Raw genomic sequence first — 18,567 nt, 5'->3', positions numbered from 1 at the left:
CATAAAATAGTTTAAAATTTAGTGGTTGAGAAAAAGTCAAATTTTGGCTCACATACATACCACACACTCATAGATTAAATTACATATAAGCACACTTACGAGTACATTTTTGAAATTTGGTGTTAAACGATATAGAATGACCTGAAGCGTCGAGAAAACATAAAATTAGCATATCAGATTTTTTTTAAAACATAAAGTCTTGCACTACCAAAATATGTTCTAAAACAATTATCTAGCATCAAATTTATACTACAAGAAGTTGCTAATTAAATTAAAAATGATTAAGAAATGTACTAATGCGGAACTCTGATAAAACCAAAGCTACTTGTTGTGGTGGTAAGATATCATTTTATGAACTTCTATGAAACAAAACATCGTAAAAACTTTCGATTCTTCATTCGAATCTCTTTCTTGAAATCATTTCCAATGATTGACGCCGTAGACTTCTTCAGAGAGAACTTTTCATGTATTCACTAGTAAAGGGGCTAATGAATATCCTTTGGATAATAAAAATATTATTGACTTCAAAAATTTATTTTATTTCATACAGAGCCATATACAGATATTCTAAATATCTATTGACTATTACATGTTTTCAAATAAAGATGAAAATGAATATAAGATTCCAGAAATTATAATGAGAGTTTTAGATCAGCAATTATGGAAATACTAAAAATATGCCCCGAGTTATGAGTTTTTTAGGGATTCTGGTAATAATCTAATAAATTTTAAATACTGTAGATAAAATTATCCAAGTTAGGCAGATTTTGTTAGCTTTTTTTGAAAATTTTTCCAGCTCTTTTATTATTTTGGGCCATAGACTCCGGGCATGGGCTTTGGGCACATTTCCGCTGTTTTCACTATATGGTCTTTTATAAAGCAGGTGCGCTGTACCGAAACCGATTACAATAAAAAGTGTAAGGAAGGTTATATTGTAAAACATCGATTGCAACACCACTAGTGCTGTTCTTAATCGATATAAAAAACATTGGGAGAAAAAATGATAAAAATCGCATATTTCTGGGACCGTTTGCGTAGAAAGTCTAGGAGTTTTCGAGACATTTTTTGAAATACAATATTTGATATAATTGAGATTTTTATGAGAAATTTTACTTTATTAAATATTTTTTTAAATGCTAATTTTAATTTAAAAATAATAACTAAGATTACCATAAAAATATGACTTTGTTATAATTTTTTTAAATAAAATTTCAAATTAAAAATTATTCATGGTAAATCCAAAGGTAGATTTCTTGTTGCTCTGTGAAAAATGACTCCACTAAAAATACATTTTTTCTAGCACTTTATATAATAATATTTTTTTTTGTACAATATTTAAATATTTAAAATAATTTAATAATTTTGAAAAAAAACAACATAAATTAATCATTAACTTTAATTTTATGAACATAAAATTTTAATTTTTCTCAAAATATTGTTTATTTGAATTTTTATATATTTTTATATTTTTATACATTTCGGGGACATGGAATATCCCATTCTTCAGAAACTGTGAAACTATTTTTTTCCAAATAGATACTTATTAAAAATCAAATTAATAATACTTTTAAAATGATATTTGAAAATACATCAAGATATAAATGAAAAAATAAATTTATTTTCATAGTTCCTAAAGAAGGAGACATCTTATTTACTCTAAACGTAGAACTAAATATATGAAAAATTTAAAAATAAATCTTTCTTCATACACATATTTGTAGAACACTTTACGTAGAAAGTTAAGAAAAAAAAGAATTTGACATAATTGAGATTTCCATGAAAAATTCAACTTTATCATTCAATTATTAATTTTAATCTAAAAATGATATCTGAAATTATGTTGAAAAATTTAACAAATCCAAATTCTTTTTTCCTCTAAAAACAATCCCATCACAGAGTTTTTTTAATAGATTTAATAGATAAATTTAATAATAAATTTAACAATAAACAAATACTCATAAAATATATTCGATTTTAATTATATGAACAAAAAGCTTAAATTTTTCTAAAAATATTATTTATTTATTTTTTTCATATAAATCATCTTACGTTTTCGGAACATGGGATATCCCATTCTTCAGGAACTATAAAACTATTCCAATTTTCCAAATTAAACACTTATTAAAAATCAAATTATACATACATTATACATGCCAAAAATTAAGCTTTTTTATACACATATTTCTAACTTTTGAAATAACATTTAAAAATACGTCGATATAAGAATGAGAAAAATAAATTTAATTGCATAGATCCTGAAGATATGAGCATCCTATATACTCTACACTTAACGTAGAACAAAATATATAGAAATTGAAAAAAAAAACTGGAGGAAAAAAATTAAGCTTTACTTTATAATGTGATGAAAAAAATTAACATCAAAACTGAAAATAATTTACCCAAAAAATATTTATATTTCAAGTTCTTTACTTATGAATTTTTATCTCATGGTTTGAATATCACAAAACTCAATATTTTTTGCATATTATTTTCCTTTGTTTTTTTATAAAGAATATTCGAAATCTACTTTGTTTTCTTCACTGTATAATTAAAAAAAAGTACGTGTTTTTTGTTTATTTATATTACGATTTGTGTAAAAAATAGTTCCAGTAGAACAGTTTTACAAACATATCGTTACGATGGCAAGTCTTTCACTTCGGAGGCTTGAACTTCGTTTTATCATCACTAATGTTCCAGTGGTTTGATTTGAGTCTCTTCACTAGATTTCTTATACACATCGAACAGTATGGTTGTTCTTCTTCTTGTAGAATATCATTTGTCATTTGGGTGATAAAAAAATTGTCTGTGAACAGTGTTGCATAAGTTATAAATTTATGGATTAACTTTGAATTGAGGCAAGTTTTGAGAATAAGTCAAATACATATATATATATATATATATATATATATATATAATATCACACACCTTCAAAGAGTATCACCAACATTACCTATTAATAAAGCAATCCTAATATTAAGTTTTTCAACATATTTTATATATTTTGTGCTTGTTTGAACTACTTCTTAATTTTTTACCCAAAAAATTCTGTAATTAACAATGGAAATTTAACTTAGTTAAATTAAGTTAATTCTACATTTGCTTGTATGAATTTTTAGAAAATTATATACCCATTCTATTATGGTTTTGCCCTAATATACCCATTCTAATATGATTAGTAAGATGAACAATGTAATTTTTCCTTTGTCTAGAACAAGTGGATTTGGCTCAAATTTAGTGTTAAAAATAAATTTATCGATTTATAACAATTACACAAAAATTTAAAAAATATATAACTTAGTAAATTATAGAAATTTAGTGGTCCATTTTGGAGATGTTACTGTCATATTTAACTTAGATGATTAATTTCAATTTTTAGACTAGATTTTTATTAAATTAGCAATCGAGATACAATGGAATCTCTTAAGTTATTGTTACATTAACAAAGACAAAGAAAAAAAAGTTACAAAAGTCGTAAAAATAATAATTTAGAGTTCACTCCATTAAAAAAAGTCTACTGTTTCATTTAATTGATCTCGAAGAAATTCTGTAAAATTCTGAAAAACTCAAAGAAATTCTGACTTAAGTGTTTATAATTATGAACTATTTTTAATTTGCTGAAGTTTTTGCAATTTTAATATGATATTGATCACGTCAAACATGATTATCGTCCTATATAAGATCATTATGTATAATTTCCGATAACCGCTAACAAGATTATAAGATTATCATACTTGTCCTAATACATGGGAATTTCAAAGTTGGAAAACTACTTTTAGTATAAAATCATGAATTATTTACGCTATGGAAGCTCTTTTCCTGCCTTTTTTGAAGCTATTTATTACACAAATTAATTTCATAAATTTATTCATTTTTATGTATTAATCAAATTAAACTGCATCTATTTACTGCCCTTTGTCAGAATATTAAAAATGGTTCATAATTATAAACACTTAAGTCTGAATTTCTTTGAATTTTTCAGAATTTTTCAGAATTTCTTCGAGATCAAAAAAATTTTGATACACCTCAAATGAAACACTAGACGTTTCTCAATGGAGTGAACTCAGAATTGTTATTTTTTTGACTATTGTAACTTTTTTTTTCTTTGCCCTCCTTAATGTAATAATAACTTAAAAAATACAATTGTATCTTAATTGCTAATTAAATAAAAAAATAATTGCTAATTAAATAAAAGTCTACAAATTGAAATTAAACCAATTTCAAAATGTTTCAATATCATTTCAGATACTAACTATTATTATTTCTTTTAGTATTACCAATATCTACAATTTTCATATGAAACAAATTAATCTTATCACGCAGAAAATCTTTACAGGGAAGTGACGATTAATAATGCTTCTAAGATTTTTTGTTGATAAAATAATGATTTCATTCTATATTAGGGCATCTCTTTCTACAATTTTATTTAGTTAATTTAAAATAATCTATTTTAGTACTAATCTATGTTTACAGCATCTGGTGTAGAATCAAGCCTCCAAGTTTATATTATAATTACTACTGTTGGAAAGGCATTATATTAGGTTTCTATTCTAATTTCAAGCAGTGGTTTTGCGGATACTTTTGTTAGTAGGTGTTTATATGCAAAATATTTAGCTTCCTGTTTTAATTTCAATACAATGAGATAGTGTATATTTTGTGGTCAGCGATCCGAAACCCATCTTCCATCGTCAACGGCAAAAGATTATTTTTAGCGAAAAATCACAAACGCTCGTGCTTGCGTAACGCATAAATTATTGTTTCGATAATAAAAATGACAATAAATAACAAAAGGTTTCTTAATAAAAAATTATACAAAGTAGAAAATTATTGAAAACAATCGAGTGTTTGTTGCAATGATATAAATTATTAGTTTTGTGCAATAGTGGACCTTGAGATGGTCATCGGTTGATGCAAGTAATAAGAGATAGATATTTATTAGGAGAATTTTGATACTGAACAACATTTTTGACGTTTTAGTTATGATTGGTGGAAAGTTTGACATTATATGAGAATATTAGCTCCATAAGTTTTGATATATTTTTTATGTCAGTTTAAGTGGACTACAAACTGAAGAAACTTTATTATTTTATTTATTATTTTTATATTTTATTTAGCCTAGCAGAATTACGAGTTGAAAGAAATGTTTTACGTGATCTACCCGATTCTTTATGTTCACTTTCCTCATTGACAACCTTGCTGGTGGCCGAAAATCAAGTCAAATTTTTTCCTACTTTTTTAATCAGGATGAGGGCTCTCGGATATATGGTGAGAAATAAAAATATTTCAATTATTTTTTTCAATACATCAGATATTTAGATAAAAATATTTTTATATACATTTCAGGATTTCCAAGCTGCAACAAATAATGCTAATATAAAGGATCATTTGGAAGAAAGCGATAAAAATGATTTGAATCAGCCATTGTCCAAAGTGAGCTTAAGGGCAAATCAATTAAAAGGCAATATTATTTTAGGAAACTATGGGGTGAGTAATATAAATCTAAGGATAGAAATTTGTATATATATATATATATATATATATATATATGAATTAAAAACATAAAATATAGGAGGGCAATATGTGCTCCTTTAATTTCTCGTTATTTATGAATATTTATTAAGTTTGGCATCATTAATGAATTTTTTCTGTTGTTTTTCCTGGTTTGATTACTGAATGATGACACACACCAAGTGTCGAAACGTTTAATGGAATAAATATTTTTTTTATTTAATTCTTTTTTTTAATTCGACGTTTGGGCTGCAAAAATATTCTAAATATGTATCAACGTCGACAAAAATATCATATATATATATATATATATATATATATATATATATATTCACGCTTTTTGTAATATGAAATTTTACTTAATTTGAAAATATGAAGAAAAAACCATGGACTACGCATTTTTTTAAATACATTTTATTCAATTTGAAAATATCAAAATAAAACAATGGACTTTTTTGTCAAATATATATATATATATATATATATATGTTATATATATATATATATATATATATATATATATATTAATTGTTAAATATGAACAACACAAAGCTCAAAATACTGTTTCAAGCATTGTAAGAGATAGTTGATGGTTTTTTGTTTTCAAAAATTAAATGTAATTTAAATAAAATATTAAATAATGTATTAGTATATAATTTTTATTGTTTTGAAATTACACTGAAGATGAGGCATAATATGGACTCGAAACGTCTGTAATTATTAAATAAAGTTTGTGTAAAAATCTGAGTGTAGTGTTGTTTATATTTAACATTTAATATTCGTTCCACTCATATCATAAAATTCTATAATATATATATATATATATATATATATATATATATTTATGTATATAAATATCTCAATTTATTTTACAGAATTTGGCACAACTAGATCTGAGCGAAAATTGCATAGAATGCTTAGATTTGAGTGCCTTGGATAACTTGCAAGTTCTTCAATGCTCTAGGAATAAATTATCAGAACTAACTTTAAATGGCAGGGCTTTGACATCTTTAATTGCTGGAAATAATGGTAAAGATAAAATGATTTTCTTTATAAAAAAAAACCTTAAAAATGATCTCTAGTGATCATTTGTAGCATTTGAATGGAATTGAAGAAAGAAAATTGAATGGAAGATTAGGATATAATAAGAGATAGTATAAATATGATGACTGTATAAGATATATATATATATAAAAACACTAACCCTTATTTTTATTTTTAGAATTAAAGAAGCTGATTATTTCACCACCGCCATCAAATCTCCAACATTTTGATGTATCCTACAACGCCCTAACAGAGCTTCCCACGTGGGTTTGCAGTTGCCATGATCTGCAAGTTTTATTTGCAAGTCACAATAAAATTCAATCATTACCTGAACATTTATTTTGCAGCGAGTTGAGCTCATTGCATACTTTACAATTGGGTTATAACGAGATCCAAAAATTACCTTCTTTGCCCAGAAGAAGACTTGCACTACAAGAAATATTTTTACAGTGTAATCGTATCACATCGTTGCCGGATAATTTTTTTTCATCATGCACGCAATTGAGGGTTTTGAATTTGTCTAATAACAGATTGACTCAATTGCCACCTACGGAAGATGTAACTTATGTATTGGAACGGTTGTATTTAACAGCTAATTGTTTGACAGAGTCGATTACGGATACTGTATCGTCATTTTCGAATATAAAAATATGGCATGCAGCTTATAATAGTTTAGCAACTTTACCGGAAAGCTGCATTGCTGCTTTGAATGAACTGGAAGAGTTAGTTTTGTCCGGTAATAGATTACAACATTTACCTGACAATTTGGCAGCTTTGGAACATTTATCAGTACTTAGAGTCCATTCCAATCGTTTGCAATCTGCTCCTGGATTTTCTGAATCAAAATGTCTTCGTGTGCTGGATCTAGCACACAACCAACTAGATAGGATAAATTTGGAGTCTTTAGTTCCACCGCAACTACAATTCTTAGATTTATCATGTAATTCTCAATTGCATGTCGATCCAAGACAATTTCAGGCGTGCAGATCCCAAAGACCAATGAGTTTGGTTGATGTCAGTGGCAGAAATAGGGCTGCCTTACCATCAACCCCATGGCCCTACAGAGAAGGAGGTGATGGTCATTTGGACCCGCCATGGAGAGTAGGATTTTCAGAAACTGCAGGAGATAGAAATAAATTGTGTATATCGCAGTTAAGATTACCTGCGTTTTGTAATACGGAAGGGTTATTTGGATTATTTGATGGAGAGTCTAGTGGTGAACTACCTGATATACTTCTCAAAACCATACCAAGACTTTTATTAGAAGAACTAACTGTTAAAGAAACTTGTACAGAGTATATGAAATATACTTTATTATCAGCACATCGTGAGTTGAAACAGCGTGGACAGCGTGCAGGAGTAGACGTAACTTTGTGTCATATTTCTAGAACTAAACGAGCTGATAATGAATTTTTACCTTCGACACGAAGGTACATATTGCGTTTAGCCAGTGTTGGTGAAGCAACCGCAGTTGTTGGGCGACCAAATGGTGTATTGCGTTTAACACCGCCCACTCCATGTAGAAGAATTGGTAACAGTGCTTCTTTTCCATTGATCACTCCTGATCCTGAAGTAGCTGAATTGACTCTAACCGACCAAGATGAATTTGTTATCATCGCCAATAAGCATTTGTGGGAAGTTTTGAGCCCAGAAGCTGCAGCTGAAGAAGTGCGAGCCCAAGAAAACGTGATATTAGCTGCAAAACGTCTGCAAGATATGGCACAAAGTTATGGTGCTGAAAGTAATATAAGTATCATCGTAATAAAATTCAATGATCATCCTAGTGATGTGGAACAGTTGATGAGGGAGTTACGAAGTACAATTCGTAGCAAAGCAAGTCCAGTTGCTCCTTCGGAAGTTTGTGGTTGTGGTTGTTGTTGCGAATTGCAAAATAATTGTTGCCATTCGGTAAGTACTAGAATGTCACCACGAAATAGCGATAGGTCCTCTCCGAGTGGCCAAAGTGACCAAGCACCAACTGAAAGTGCAACATCACGAGCAAATAGTGGTTTAAAAGTCGCAAGATCTATCCGGTCCAAAATTGACGAAGAACGCGAAGAGACAGATTCAGGTTTATCTGAAGAGCAGTTCAAATGTTGGGAGTATATGCTCGAACAAAATACACAATTATTATTTGACAAAGAACTCAATACCTTGACAAGAGGCGTGCCTAGAAGAACTGCTCCATCTACCTTGAGAAGTCAAAGAAGTCTTTCATCCAGCAGTCCACATTTAGCAGGTGTTACACCAACTCCATTAAATAATACATTTTTATCTAGACATTTTGGGAGTGCCAGGAATTTTGCAGCTGCTTCATTAAAACCTGCAGTTCGATTTGGTTCAGGCAGGCCAGGTTTAAATGGAGGGCCGAATGCTGCATATTTTGGAAGTCTCCAAAGGCTTATGCCTTATAATTTGGAATATGATTTCAATGTCATGCAGGAAAAACCACAATGGGATCCTGAAGGTGACAACAGGATGCAGCAATATTGGGGAGTAGCAACTACAGAATTGTAAATATGAACAAAGGCACGCCTTTTATAATTAAATAGTTGAGAGCATTTAAAACATAATTTTTAATAAAATTCATCAAACTTATTTTATGAAAGTGATTTTATAATATATGTACTATACTTACTTAAATTTTACAATTGGTTAACAATAAGTTTATACTATAAGTCTTCGATATAATTTGCTATTTGTATGACTGTGTATGTGAAAAGAGTATCGTGATTTTAGATATAGTTTTATATTTATGCAACTTTAATTTATATTTGAAAAATATATACTATTTGATTGAGACTTATATCTTTAGAAGATTTTTGTTTAAGTTTATACTAATTATATTTTTAGCTATACAAAAATATGTAATTTATTTTTAATATAAATTTATGCTTACTGTTAATTTTATATTTTTATTTAGTTTTATAATACTCTAAGCAACTATCGCAAAATTCAATTAAAATTTTTAAATTCTTTTGATAAAATAGTCTTAAGTGCTGGTTTAAGAGAATTCACAAATATTTTATCAAAATACTAAGGTTTGCAACCCCTACTAAGGATAGGTGTTTTGTATTGAATCTTATCTGAAAGCCGTTATTCAATCAAAAACATTGCACTACCAAAATTATATTATTTTATAATATTCCTAGCCAATCGTATTATCACAATTAAAAACAGGTTTGTCAGAATAAATAGTATAAATACAGTTGATATTTTGTGAAATCTTTCAGTTCGCAAATAGTTTTCAAAGACGTCGTGTGTAAGTCGAAATTGTATGTGATTTGTATTATAAATCATTAATTTATCGATAAAAATTGTAAATTTGTTTATAATGTGTTAGAACTAATTAATTAATTTAATTAGTAAAAATATGGATTATCATATTATGTACGGAATTCTCTTTGATAAAATGCAATTAGTCTTAAAAGTGTTAGTGATTATAATAGTGTGACATATTTAAGCTGGCTTAATCAACACAAAATTAAAAGGTATTTATTACAATAAATTATTTAATTTATGATGATAATATAAGCGATTAGTTCATATTATCAAAGCACATAATTTTTTCTTTATTTTATTGTTCATAAAACAAATTGACCCTAATAGTATACAAAATTCTATAAGCAAAATCAAGTTGAGAAATTTTATATTACAAGCAAAATTACTTCTCTCTTATTATTTATATACAAACTTTGACCAGTTATGATAATTAGTTCTAATATGGTATAATATAGTTAAATTATAATTAAATTACTCTTTATTAAAACAACGTCTAGTTTGATAAATCTTTATTTAGACGACTAGATTTTTAAATATGTACCTGGATTTATAACATACAATTCTATAAAATTTTCTTTGATATTTTAAATTTGCACAAATGTTCATCATTAATATTATTTAACTATTTCATAGAACTATCAAGTACAGTTGACATTTACACTTCACAAATAGTTTAGCAATTAAAACACTTCAATTTTTATTTATAATTAAATTGTATCGACATGAGTATGTGTATTATAGTAGTAAATGATTTTTTTATCTGTAGAACAACAAATTGAAACAATTTTATTATATACAATCCTCGTAATTAGTAACAGAATCTGGTGAATATGATAAATTTGAAACCAGTTATTATTTGAAATAACCATCAGACAGAGCTAAAAATATAATATAATTAAATTTTAAGCTAATTTTAAATTAAAAACATATATTTCCATTATAATATGAGTACCAGCCCATATATAAAATCAATTTTAAAATTTAAAATTTATAGCAGGCAAATATAAATTAACTGTTCCCTAGTATTCATATATTATCAGATTTCTGTCTGGCCATTTAGGATATTTCAAGAACTAATTACATCGATTTTTTTTTAATTGTGTTGGTTTTTATTTAACAAAACATTGTATATGCTAAAATAATTAATTAGATAGTATTTACATAATTGTATCAGCATATTTTCACACACAATTCTGATAAAGCACTTATAGCACATTATGCTCAGGTGAGTCTTTGCTAAGGTAGGAATGTTTGCGCGTACGTTGAGATGGCAGAACGAGCTACCTGATAAACTGGAAATAATCAGGCGAAAATTGATAGAATCCTCACTTTACTTCTTTTTTGATTCATTCAAAATTTGATATAAATATATCAAAAATGAAATGCAATGAATTTGTTTCAACCATATCATTTTTCTAATGAATCTTTTATCCTTTTGGGAGAATTCTAATTCTTGGTCACTCGTTTATTGTCTTCGTTGCGCTAAGGATTTATAACTTGCATTAAAGGGTCAATAATGGGTCACCGCGCCCTCACCAAGCCAAGAATCCGGGCTCGGCGGAAAATCAGGGTACCCATTCGGTGTACTAGAGTCGTTGCTTAGGTCAGATGTAATTGCCCCAGCTTGACTTATTTGGCCTCGCCCTGTGTGCAACATTCCACCTGGACCCATATTTGAACCTGCTTTAATAATAACAGTTAGTCATTTGAATTATGTTTTGAACAAAAGTTTTCAAAACTGATAAAAGGAATATGGACAAGAATTTTTTTTTGAAGAACACTGATATAACAATATTTTTTTAATTTCCCGAAGGAGAAGTTTATGTTTTCATCAAAAAATTCGATTTGCTAGTTTTATGTTTTCTCGACGTTTCAAGCCATTCTAAATCGAATGAGACCAAATTTAGAAAAAGCATGTGTGTGTGTGAATAGATTTTTTTGCCGTAAATCGACGTTTTCTCAAAAACGACCGGGCCGAATTCAAAAATTCAAAAGCCGTTTGATGTATCTCGATGAGTACTAGGGTTTATTAATTTTGCGCGACGATCAGCCAAGCCATTTCTTTGTGAACATCAGAAAAGTGAAAAATTTTTCGTCTACGTTTTAGCCCGCAGTTTTGAATCGATTTTCAAAATTCAAAACCGTTCGAAAGATATTGGTTGGGAATCGTCCTGATTAGTTTTTGGTAAAGATCGGCCGGGCCGTTTTCTTGTAATAAAGTGTTAAAAAAAAATTTTTTTCGACGATTTTTATGATTTAACGATAGTCTTATAAACCATACTAAAATATTACGGCCCTACGACAAGTCGTTTAATTTTAAAAATTCTTTAAAGTTTGCAAAAATTGGTATGGTTTTTTGGCATTTGTCAAAATTAGACCTTTTAATCGACGTTTGCTCAAGAACACCTGAACCGATTTCAGAAATTTAAAAACCACTTGATGCATCTCGATGAGGATTATCGTTTCTCAGTTTTATGCGACAATCCGCCAAGCCGTTTCTTTACAATTTGAAAAAAGTGTTAAACCTTTCGACCACATTTAAGCTCATACTACCGAACCGATTTGAAAAAAATAAAAACTGTTCGAAAGATATTAGTTGGCAATGATACTGATTAGTTTTAGGATAAAATCTACCGAGCCATTTTCTTGTAATTAACTGTTGAAAAAATAAATTAAGCCGAATTTTGCAGAACTTGTTGGGCGATATATATTATCTTATAGAACTTACTGAAATATTACGGCCTTACGCCAAGTAGTAATTTTAAAAATTCATCAAAGTTTGAAAAAATGAGTAGTTTTTTTGACGTTTGTTAAAATTTAAATTAGACTATTTACTTGGTATAACGATAGAGTACTTGGGCTTATTGAGCATACTAAACCATTAAAATCCTACGGAATCTGATTCAATTATAAAAATTATTGATTTTGAAAATTTGCTTTTAGAAAATACTCCGAGTTAACGTGTTCGTTCGTTTTCAATGATGTGTAATAAATCCACTCGAAATACTTTTAATCACTCACAAATTAATTTATTTTTTATTTATTATGTCGATTATTTACACATTTCGTAAAGTTCATATAACTTGCCTCAATGCAAAATATCAATACCAACAAGTAATAGATAATTTTAAATAAATAATATAAGGAATATGAGCAAGAAACTGTTCTGGAAAATACGGATATAACAATATTTTTTTATAATTACCTAGTGATGTGTAGACTATTTGATCATGATAACTGGGGTAAGGAAGGCCACCAGAAGCCAATTGCGATGACGGCGAATGTGCTCCCAAATAAGGTGGTGTATGGCCTGGTCCGTGCAAATAACCCGAAGCCCTACCACTATGGGGCGAAGCACCATCTTCCATTCCTAAAGTGACAGTACCATAACTGTCGTTGCTAAGATCGTGTTGACTAAAACTGTCCAAGTCCACTTTTAATTCATCTTTGTCAAGTAATTTGTCGTGTCTTGGAGAACCACCACCAGCACTGCTACCGCCTTTCATTGATCGGAAATATTGAGACCAGCGCGTTCGTCCTGCATCCTTCTTTAGTCGCTTTTCTTTGGCACGCCTGTGGTCCAAAATAATAATAAAACATTTAGGATAAAAAAATTCTAAATATTTTTTATAAATTATATTATTCTAAAATCAATTTTCATCTATCCTCCGTCCCTGGCTGTTTGAAATAGAGCGTCGAACGAACGTCTATGCCATCCCCCGCATAAAGTCACCCTCCATAACGACATCGTCAAACATTTCACCCTCCTTTCACGACTGCAAAGAGCGACTATAAAAGTAGATTGAAAGAATACTGCCATGCAAAATGGCGTAAGGCGAAGACTTACAAACTCATCATCCATCCTATACATATATAGAGACTAGAGACGAGAATATATTCACAATACTTTGCTATCAGCATGTTTCACGGTTTTGAATGCCTTGTTACCATGTGTATTTCACCTTGTAGAATTCGCTACAGAGGTAATTCGGCGGAAAATTGATATTGCCGAAAAGAAAACGATTCTCCAAAGTATTAAAATATATAAGCTCGGGTCTAATGTCTCGAAGATAATAGAAAGATATTTCTTATTTGGGGAATGAAAATATTTATTGAATTTAATGCATTAGAATTATTTACTATTTTGTATAAATAAGTAGTTATGAAAAGTAATATATTTTTTTCCAACGGTCGATGATCTATTTTTGGCAATATGAACTTGAAAATGTTGTGATAACGCTTTTATGCATATACATTTTCATTGTGAACTTGTCATTGAATTTAATATTTTTGATTATATATATATATATATATATATATATATATATTATATATATATATTAAGGTGGTCCTTAAAATGGTCATTTTCGAATTTCCTTGCTCCCAGGGGCTCAAATGGCTCAAATAAAAAAACAATTCTCTGAAAGTTTTAGCTCTTAATGTTAACGTTCAGATAGAGCACAATTCAATCAAAGTTTTGTATGGAAATAGCATAGGAAAATTTTCAAATATTTTAAAAATGTTTTTTAGATGTAATTTAGCGAACAAATGAATGAATAAAACTCATTCATTTGTCGCTAAGTTATACCTAAAACATTTTTTTTAAATTTTCAAAAAATTTTCCATGCTCTTTCCATACGAAGTTTGATTGAATTGCGCTATATCTAAACGTTAATATTAAGAGCTAAAACTTTCAGAGAATTGTTTTTTATCAATTTGGAACCCCTGGGAGCAAGGAAATTCGAAAATGACCATTTTAAGGACCACCCTAATATATATATATATATATATATATATATATATATATATATTGTAGAGATTCGAACAAAGAATCCAAAAAGTAATAAAAAATCACACTTTTCAATAAAATCGTTTTTAGCAAACAAAAGTGTATAATCAATCACACAGGTAATTCCCTTTTTTAACCCTGTTTTGAAAAAAAACTCTCAAATTTTCTACCATTTCTTATATTTTGTTATATAATTCCATTCATTTATTTTCATTACTTTCATTTTGATTATATTGTCATACTTCAGAAATATTATTTCTTCCACAGTTTTATTCATTTTATATAAAAAATCAAACTTTTTCTACTTTTCTTAAATATATTGTTTGCCTAAATCTTATCAAGATCATGTTTCTTGACATGATCATGTTTCATGTTTCTTGTCCTGAAGAAGGAACGTACCTAGTTCCGAAACGTCGACAATGAATAAATAAATAAATGGTTTTTTAAAAAAACTTTTGTTTTTTCTTTACTTTTTGGATTCTTTGTTTGAAGCTCTACAAAATATTTACAAATCTAAGGCTCTACTAACGACAGAAAATGACAGTATCTGGAAACATAAATTAATTTATGATTTACATTTGATTTGCTTACCGTGATCAATCGAAAATATATGAATCCCGATTTAAAGGCCACAAAAATATATAAATCACGGTTTAAAAGCAAAATATTACATTTCCCATATATCAAAAAATCAAATGTTTTTGGACAATTCAAAAAAAAAATATTTCAAAATGTATAACTTTGATTCATTGAGTAAAAAACTCTTTTGAACAAAAATAATATGAATTGAAATTTATATTTGAGACATAAAATTATTACTAAAAATGTAAAATAATTTTGAAATTCGTAAATATCAACATTTTCTGTTAAAAACTCGATATTGATTTGAAACTACATTATTCAGAAAATGAAAGCTCAGTTTGATTCCATTTCTCGGGCGCCATATTAAGTAAAGCTCATGCCGAGCTTTTACGTAACGTAGAGGGGTGCTACGCGCTACGCGTAGAAGAGGCGATGAAATGGCGGGTGAAAGGCATCGTAAGAACATTTCGAAACAGGGCCTGGCAAGAACTATTATTCCGGAAAAATTACATACGTGGGGTTTATTGGTCGGGCGGTCTGAATTCCAAAGACCTTTTATTGTTGAACATGAACGGACTCGAGTTGGGAGGGAGTAAGGGAATAGTAGTAGGGTATGGAAATCCTCTTAGCCAAGTGGACTAATATTAGTCCAAATAATATATTATATTTTACTATAACTCTCAAATATACTATTAGAAATAGTCACTTTTTAAATTCATCATTTTTGGCAAAAGTTTCTATTATATTATCGAATTTTTTTTAGATATTCTATAAAATGATTGCATTACGTTGCCCAGCTCTCATTCTATATTTAACTCGTATACTTACACGGCCGATCGTTTCAATTCTAAACTCCGGCTTATGGGCCATTTCATAACATTTCGTCTGCGTCTTCAGACACTTAAGACCGAATTTATAGACGAAAAGGAGCTTTCAGCCCTGACATACACTTTTATTAACGCCCTCCGTTTGACTTTGCCTATGACCATATTATTTTCGGATGATGCCATATACTTTTACCTTCGTTGAAGCGGTGAATTTTTTAATATTATTAAAGGTATCTAAATTATTTTTGGAAAAACATGTGACGTATATTTTGTTGAACGTTTGAAGAGTTATTGAGAATCGAGCCAATATAGAAATTTAAGGTGACCATCATATTCAATAAGTAAATAGTTAAAATTATATAATTAATAATATTTTGAATTTTATATCGAATGGAAAAACAACTACTGAGTTGTTTTTTCCAACATGCCCTTGTAGTATACAATGTCCCTTTTCGGCCGACTATTGTAAATTCATTAAATTTATTGAATGTCCTTTACTAGACAGTTGTAAATAAAAGAGATAATAGTAATTAAAAAAATCATGGTCTGCGTAAAAAAATGATAGAAATATATATAATTTAGAAAACAGCGTCAAATGTAGAAAAGTATAAATGAAAGTTATGGAAATACTAGAATAAAAACCTTCATACTAGAAACAATTATTATAATAGATTTTTGCTGAAGCTAAACAAATAGTTTTTCAAAGGAATTTGAGTAAACTATTAAAAACTCACTTTTTTTATAAATGTATATTCATTATTTTTATCTAGTTTTTATCTAGTTATTCGTATATATATGTATATATATATATATTATATATTATATATATATATATTATATATATATATATATATATATTATATATATATATATATATATATATACATATATTGTGTTTGTGAATATAAAAAATATGTTTTTCCCAAATAATTGTGATAGATCAGTTTTTGAAGGTGAATTCATATAAAATCTAATCTATAAAGATAAAAATTATTCAAGATAGAATCAGCATCAAAGTTTTATTTACTGCAGTCTTTTCTAACCAGTTTTATTGATTGAAATAATTAAATTTTAACAAAGGGCATGACTTTCAATAAGACTCAATTTTACGCGTTTAATTTATCGATTTTATCAGTCATCAATATGATTGAATTTTGAATATCAATATTTTCTGTTACAAAATTTTAATGGAATACGCAATCAAAATCGATGAGGTTATAATTTGTTATGTGTCATATATTATCAGCAAATAAGCAGTTCCTATGGAAGATATAATGAAATATTTGCCTGTTAGACTTGTTTTTACGATGAGATTTTATATAAGATAATTTTTAAAAATACTATTGTAATCCGCCGTCGACAACAAAGAAATCTAAATTTATTATTATGATTAAGAAAATTTTCAAGGATTTTGATCTTTGATTATTGTACTCGGTTCTGATTGTGTACCGAACATTATTTCAACATTAGAACTCCATACAATATTATTGAAATTTATTGAATTTCTTGGAGTATTAAGTAGGCATTAGGTTTAAGGTATCTTTCCATCGCAGTTTAGGATTTAAATTAGATTTAATTTTCAATTATCATTTTTCTTACCGATTTTGGAACCAGACTTGCACCACCCGCATGTCCAGGCCCGTGTCCTGCGAAAGCTGCTCTCTTACATGTCTGGCTGGTTTCGGGCTATTATTATAGGCGCTTTTCAGGGTCTCTAACTGTTTGGCCGTAATTGTCGTCCTGGGCCTCTTATTTGGTTGATCCCCATCCAAAGAACTGCCATCCAATAAGTACAGACCTGCGTCCACGTACAGAGAGAAACCATTGTTAACATCACTGCACTGCAGTGATTAGCTAAAAAGAGGCGATCTATTGTTGAATACTTTGTTGAACACGATTTAGGCCCCCGCGATGAAGGAAATGGAATTAAAATCCGTGAATTGAAAAAGATACAGGACAATTTGAAAAAAGTTAAGAATAGAGCTTTAAATATTAAGCTCAAATATATCGTTGGAATAAATTCAATAAATAAAATTCAATATTTTTGCCCAATTTTTAAATAAATTCTGATTCCCAAAAATGCTAATTAATTTTGTGAATAGATTTATTTTTATCTTGGCGATAATGACTTTAAAATATTGTATATTGACGATTTTGGATTTAAGATACTTGCAGCGAATTAGAGTCGCTCTTGTTAGCTTTTTCTGTCATGCCACATGAATACAATAAATGCTACAATTGAATATAAATAATACACAACAATTAGTATCAATTATTATAGTCTATATGAAAAATAGATGAATATATACATAATTGAAAAATAGATAAATAATACGTAATGGATTATAGTTTGAATTTAATATTTATCAATTTTCTCTACAAATACAAATATATCTGATTGATACTAATAGTACCATTAACCTTATGAACCCGAATTATCAAAGTTATCAAAGTGGAATTCCTTTTTCAATCGTTTTTGTCTCACAAACTTTCTGATAACATATGAACTCTCCAAGTAAACTATGAACTTTCTCTGAT

At 28.4% G+C, this 18,567-nt stretch overlaps 3 protein-coding genes across 6 annotated transcripts in view; 2 read left to right on the top strand and 1 right to left on the bottom strand.

The window, feature by feature from the left end:
* The window catches only part of LOC113373418 (protein phosphatase PHLPP-like protein), a 31,703-nt gene extending 22,624 nt beyond the window's left edge, over window positions 1-9,079 (top strand). The window contains exons 7-10 of the mRNA XM_026613716.1: window positions 5,112-5,262; window positions 5,341-5,481; window positions 6,381-6,534; window positions 6,728-9,079. Of these exons, the coding sequence (XP_026469501.1) occupies window positions 5,112-5,262; window positions 5,341-5,481; window positions 6,381-6,534; window positions 6,728-9,066 (2,785 nt within the window). The 3' untranslated portion in view covers window positions 9,067-9,079. The remainder of the gene's footprint in view (window positions 1-5,111; window positions 5,263-5,340; window positions 5,482-6,380; window positions 6,535-6,727) is intronic.
* Window positions 9,080-9,951: 872 nt separating this feature from the next.
* Window positions 9,952-18,567, top strand: part of LOC113372214 (alpha-methyldopa hypersensitive protein-like) — a 118,301-nt gene continuing 109,685 nt past the window's right edge. Inside the window, exon 1 of the mRNA XM_026612535.1 lies at window positions 9,952-10,040. The gene's annotated coding sequence lies outside the window, so the exon portion shown is untranslated. The remainder of the gene's footprint in view (window positions 10,041-18,567) is intronic.
* LOC113372215 (LIM/homeobox protein Lhx3) overlaps window positions 11,292-18,567 on the bottom strand; it is a 79,467-nt gene continuing 72,191 nt past the window's right edge. For 3 of the 4 annotated variants that reach the window (XM_026612537.1, XM_026612536.1, XM_026612539.1), the window contains 3 exons: window positions 17,629-17,827; window positions 13,037-13,404; window positions 11,292-11,514 (listed from right to left, as the gene is read on the bottom strand). In XM_026612537.1, coding sequence (XP_026468322.1) covers window positions 11,342-11,514; window positions 13,037-13,404; window positions 17,629-17,827 — 740 coding nt within the window. In that variant the 3' untranslated portion in view covers window positions 11,292-11,341. The remainder of the gene's footprint in view (window positions 11,515-13,036; window positions 13,405-17,628; window positions 17,828-18,567) is intronic. The other variant, XM_026612538.1, reaches the window with a different exon arrangement.

This window comes from Ctenocephalides felis, unplaced genomic scaffold (genome assembly GCF_003426905.1).
Source record: "Ctenocephalides felis isolate EL2017-DRISC unplaced genomic scaffold, ASM342690v1 CF-g0.4_SCAFFOLD_01604, whole genome shotgun sequence".
In the NCBI taxonomy this organism is placed as follows: Eukaryota; Metazoa; Arthropoda; class Insecta; order Siphonaptera; family Pulicidae; genus Ctenocephalides; species Ctenocephalides felis.
This window is presented reverse-complemented; position numbering and strand designations above follow the sequence as displayed.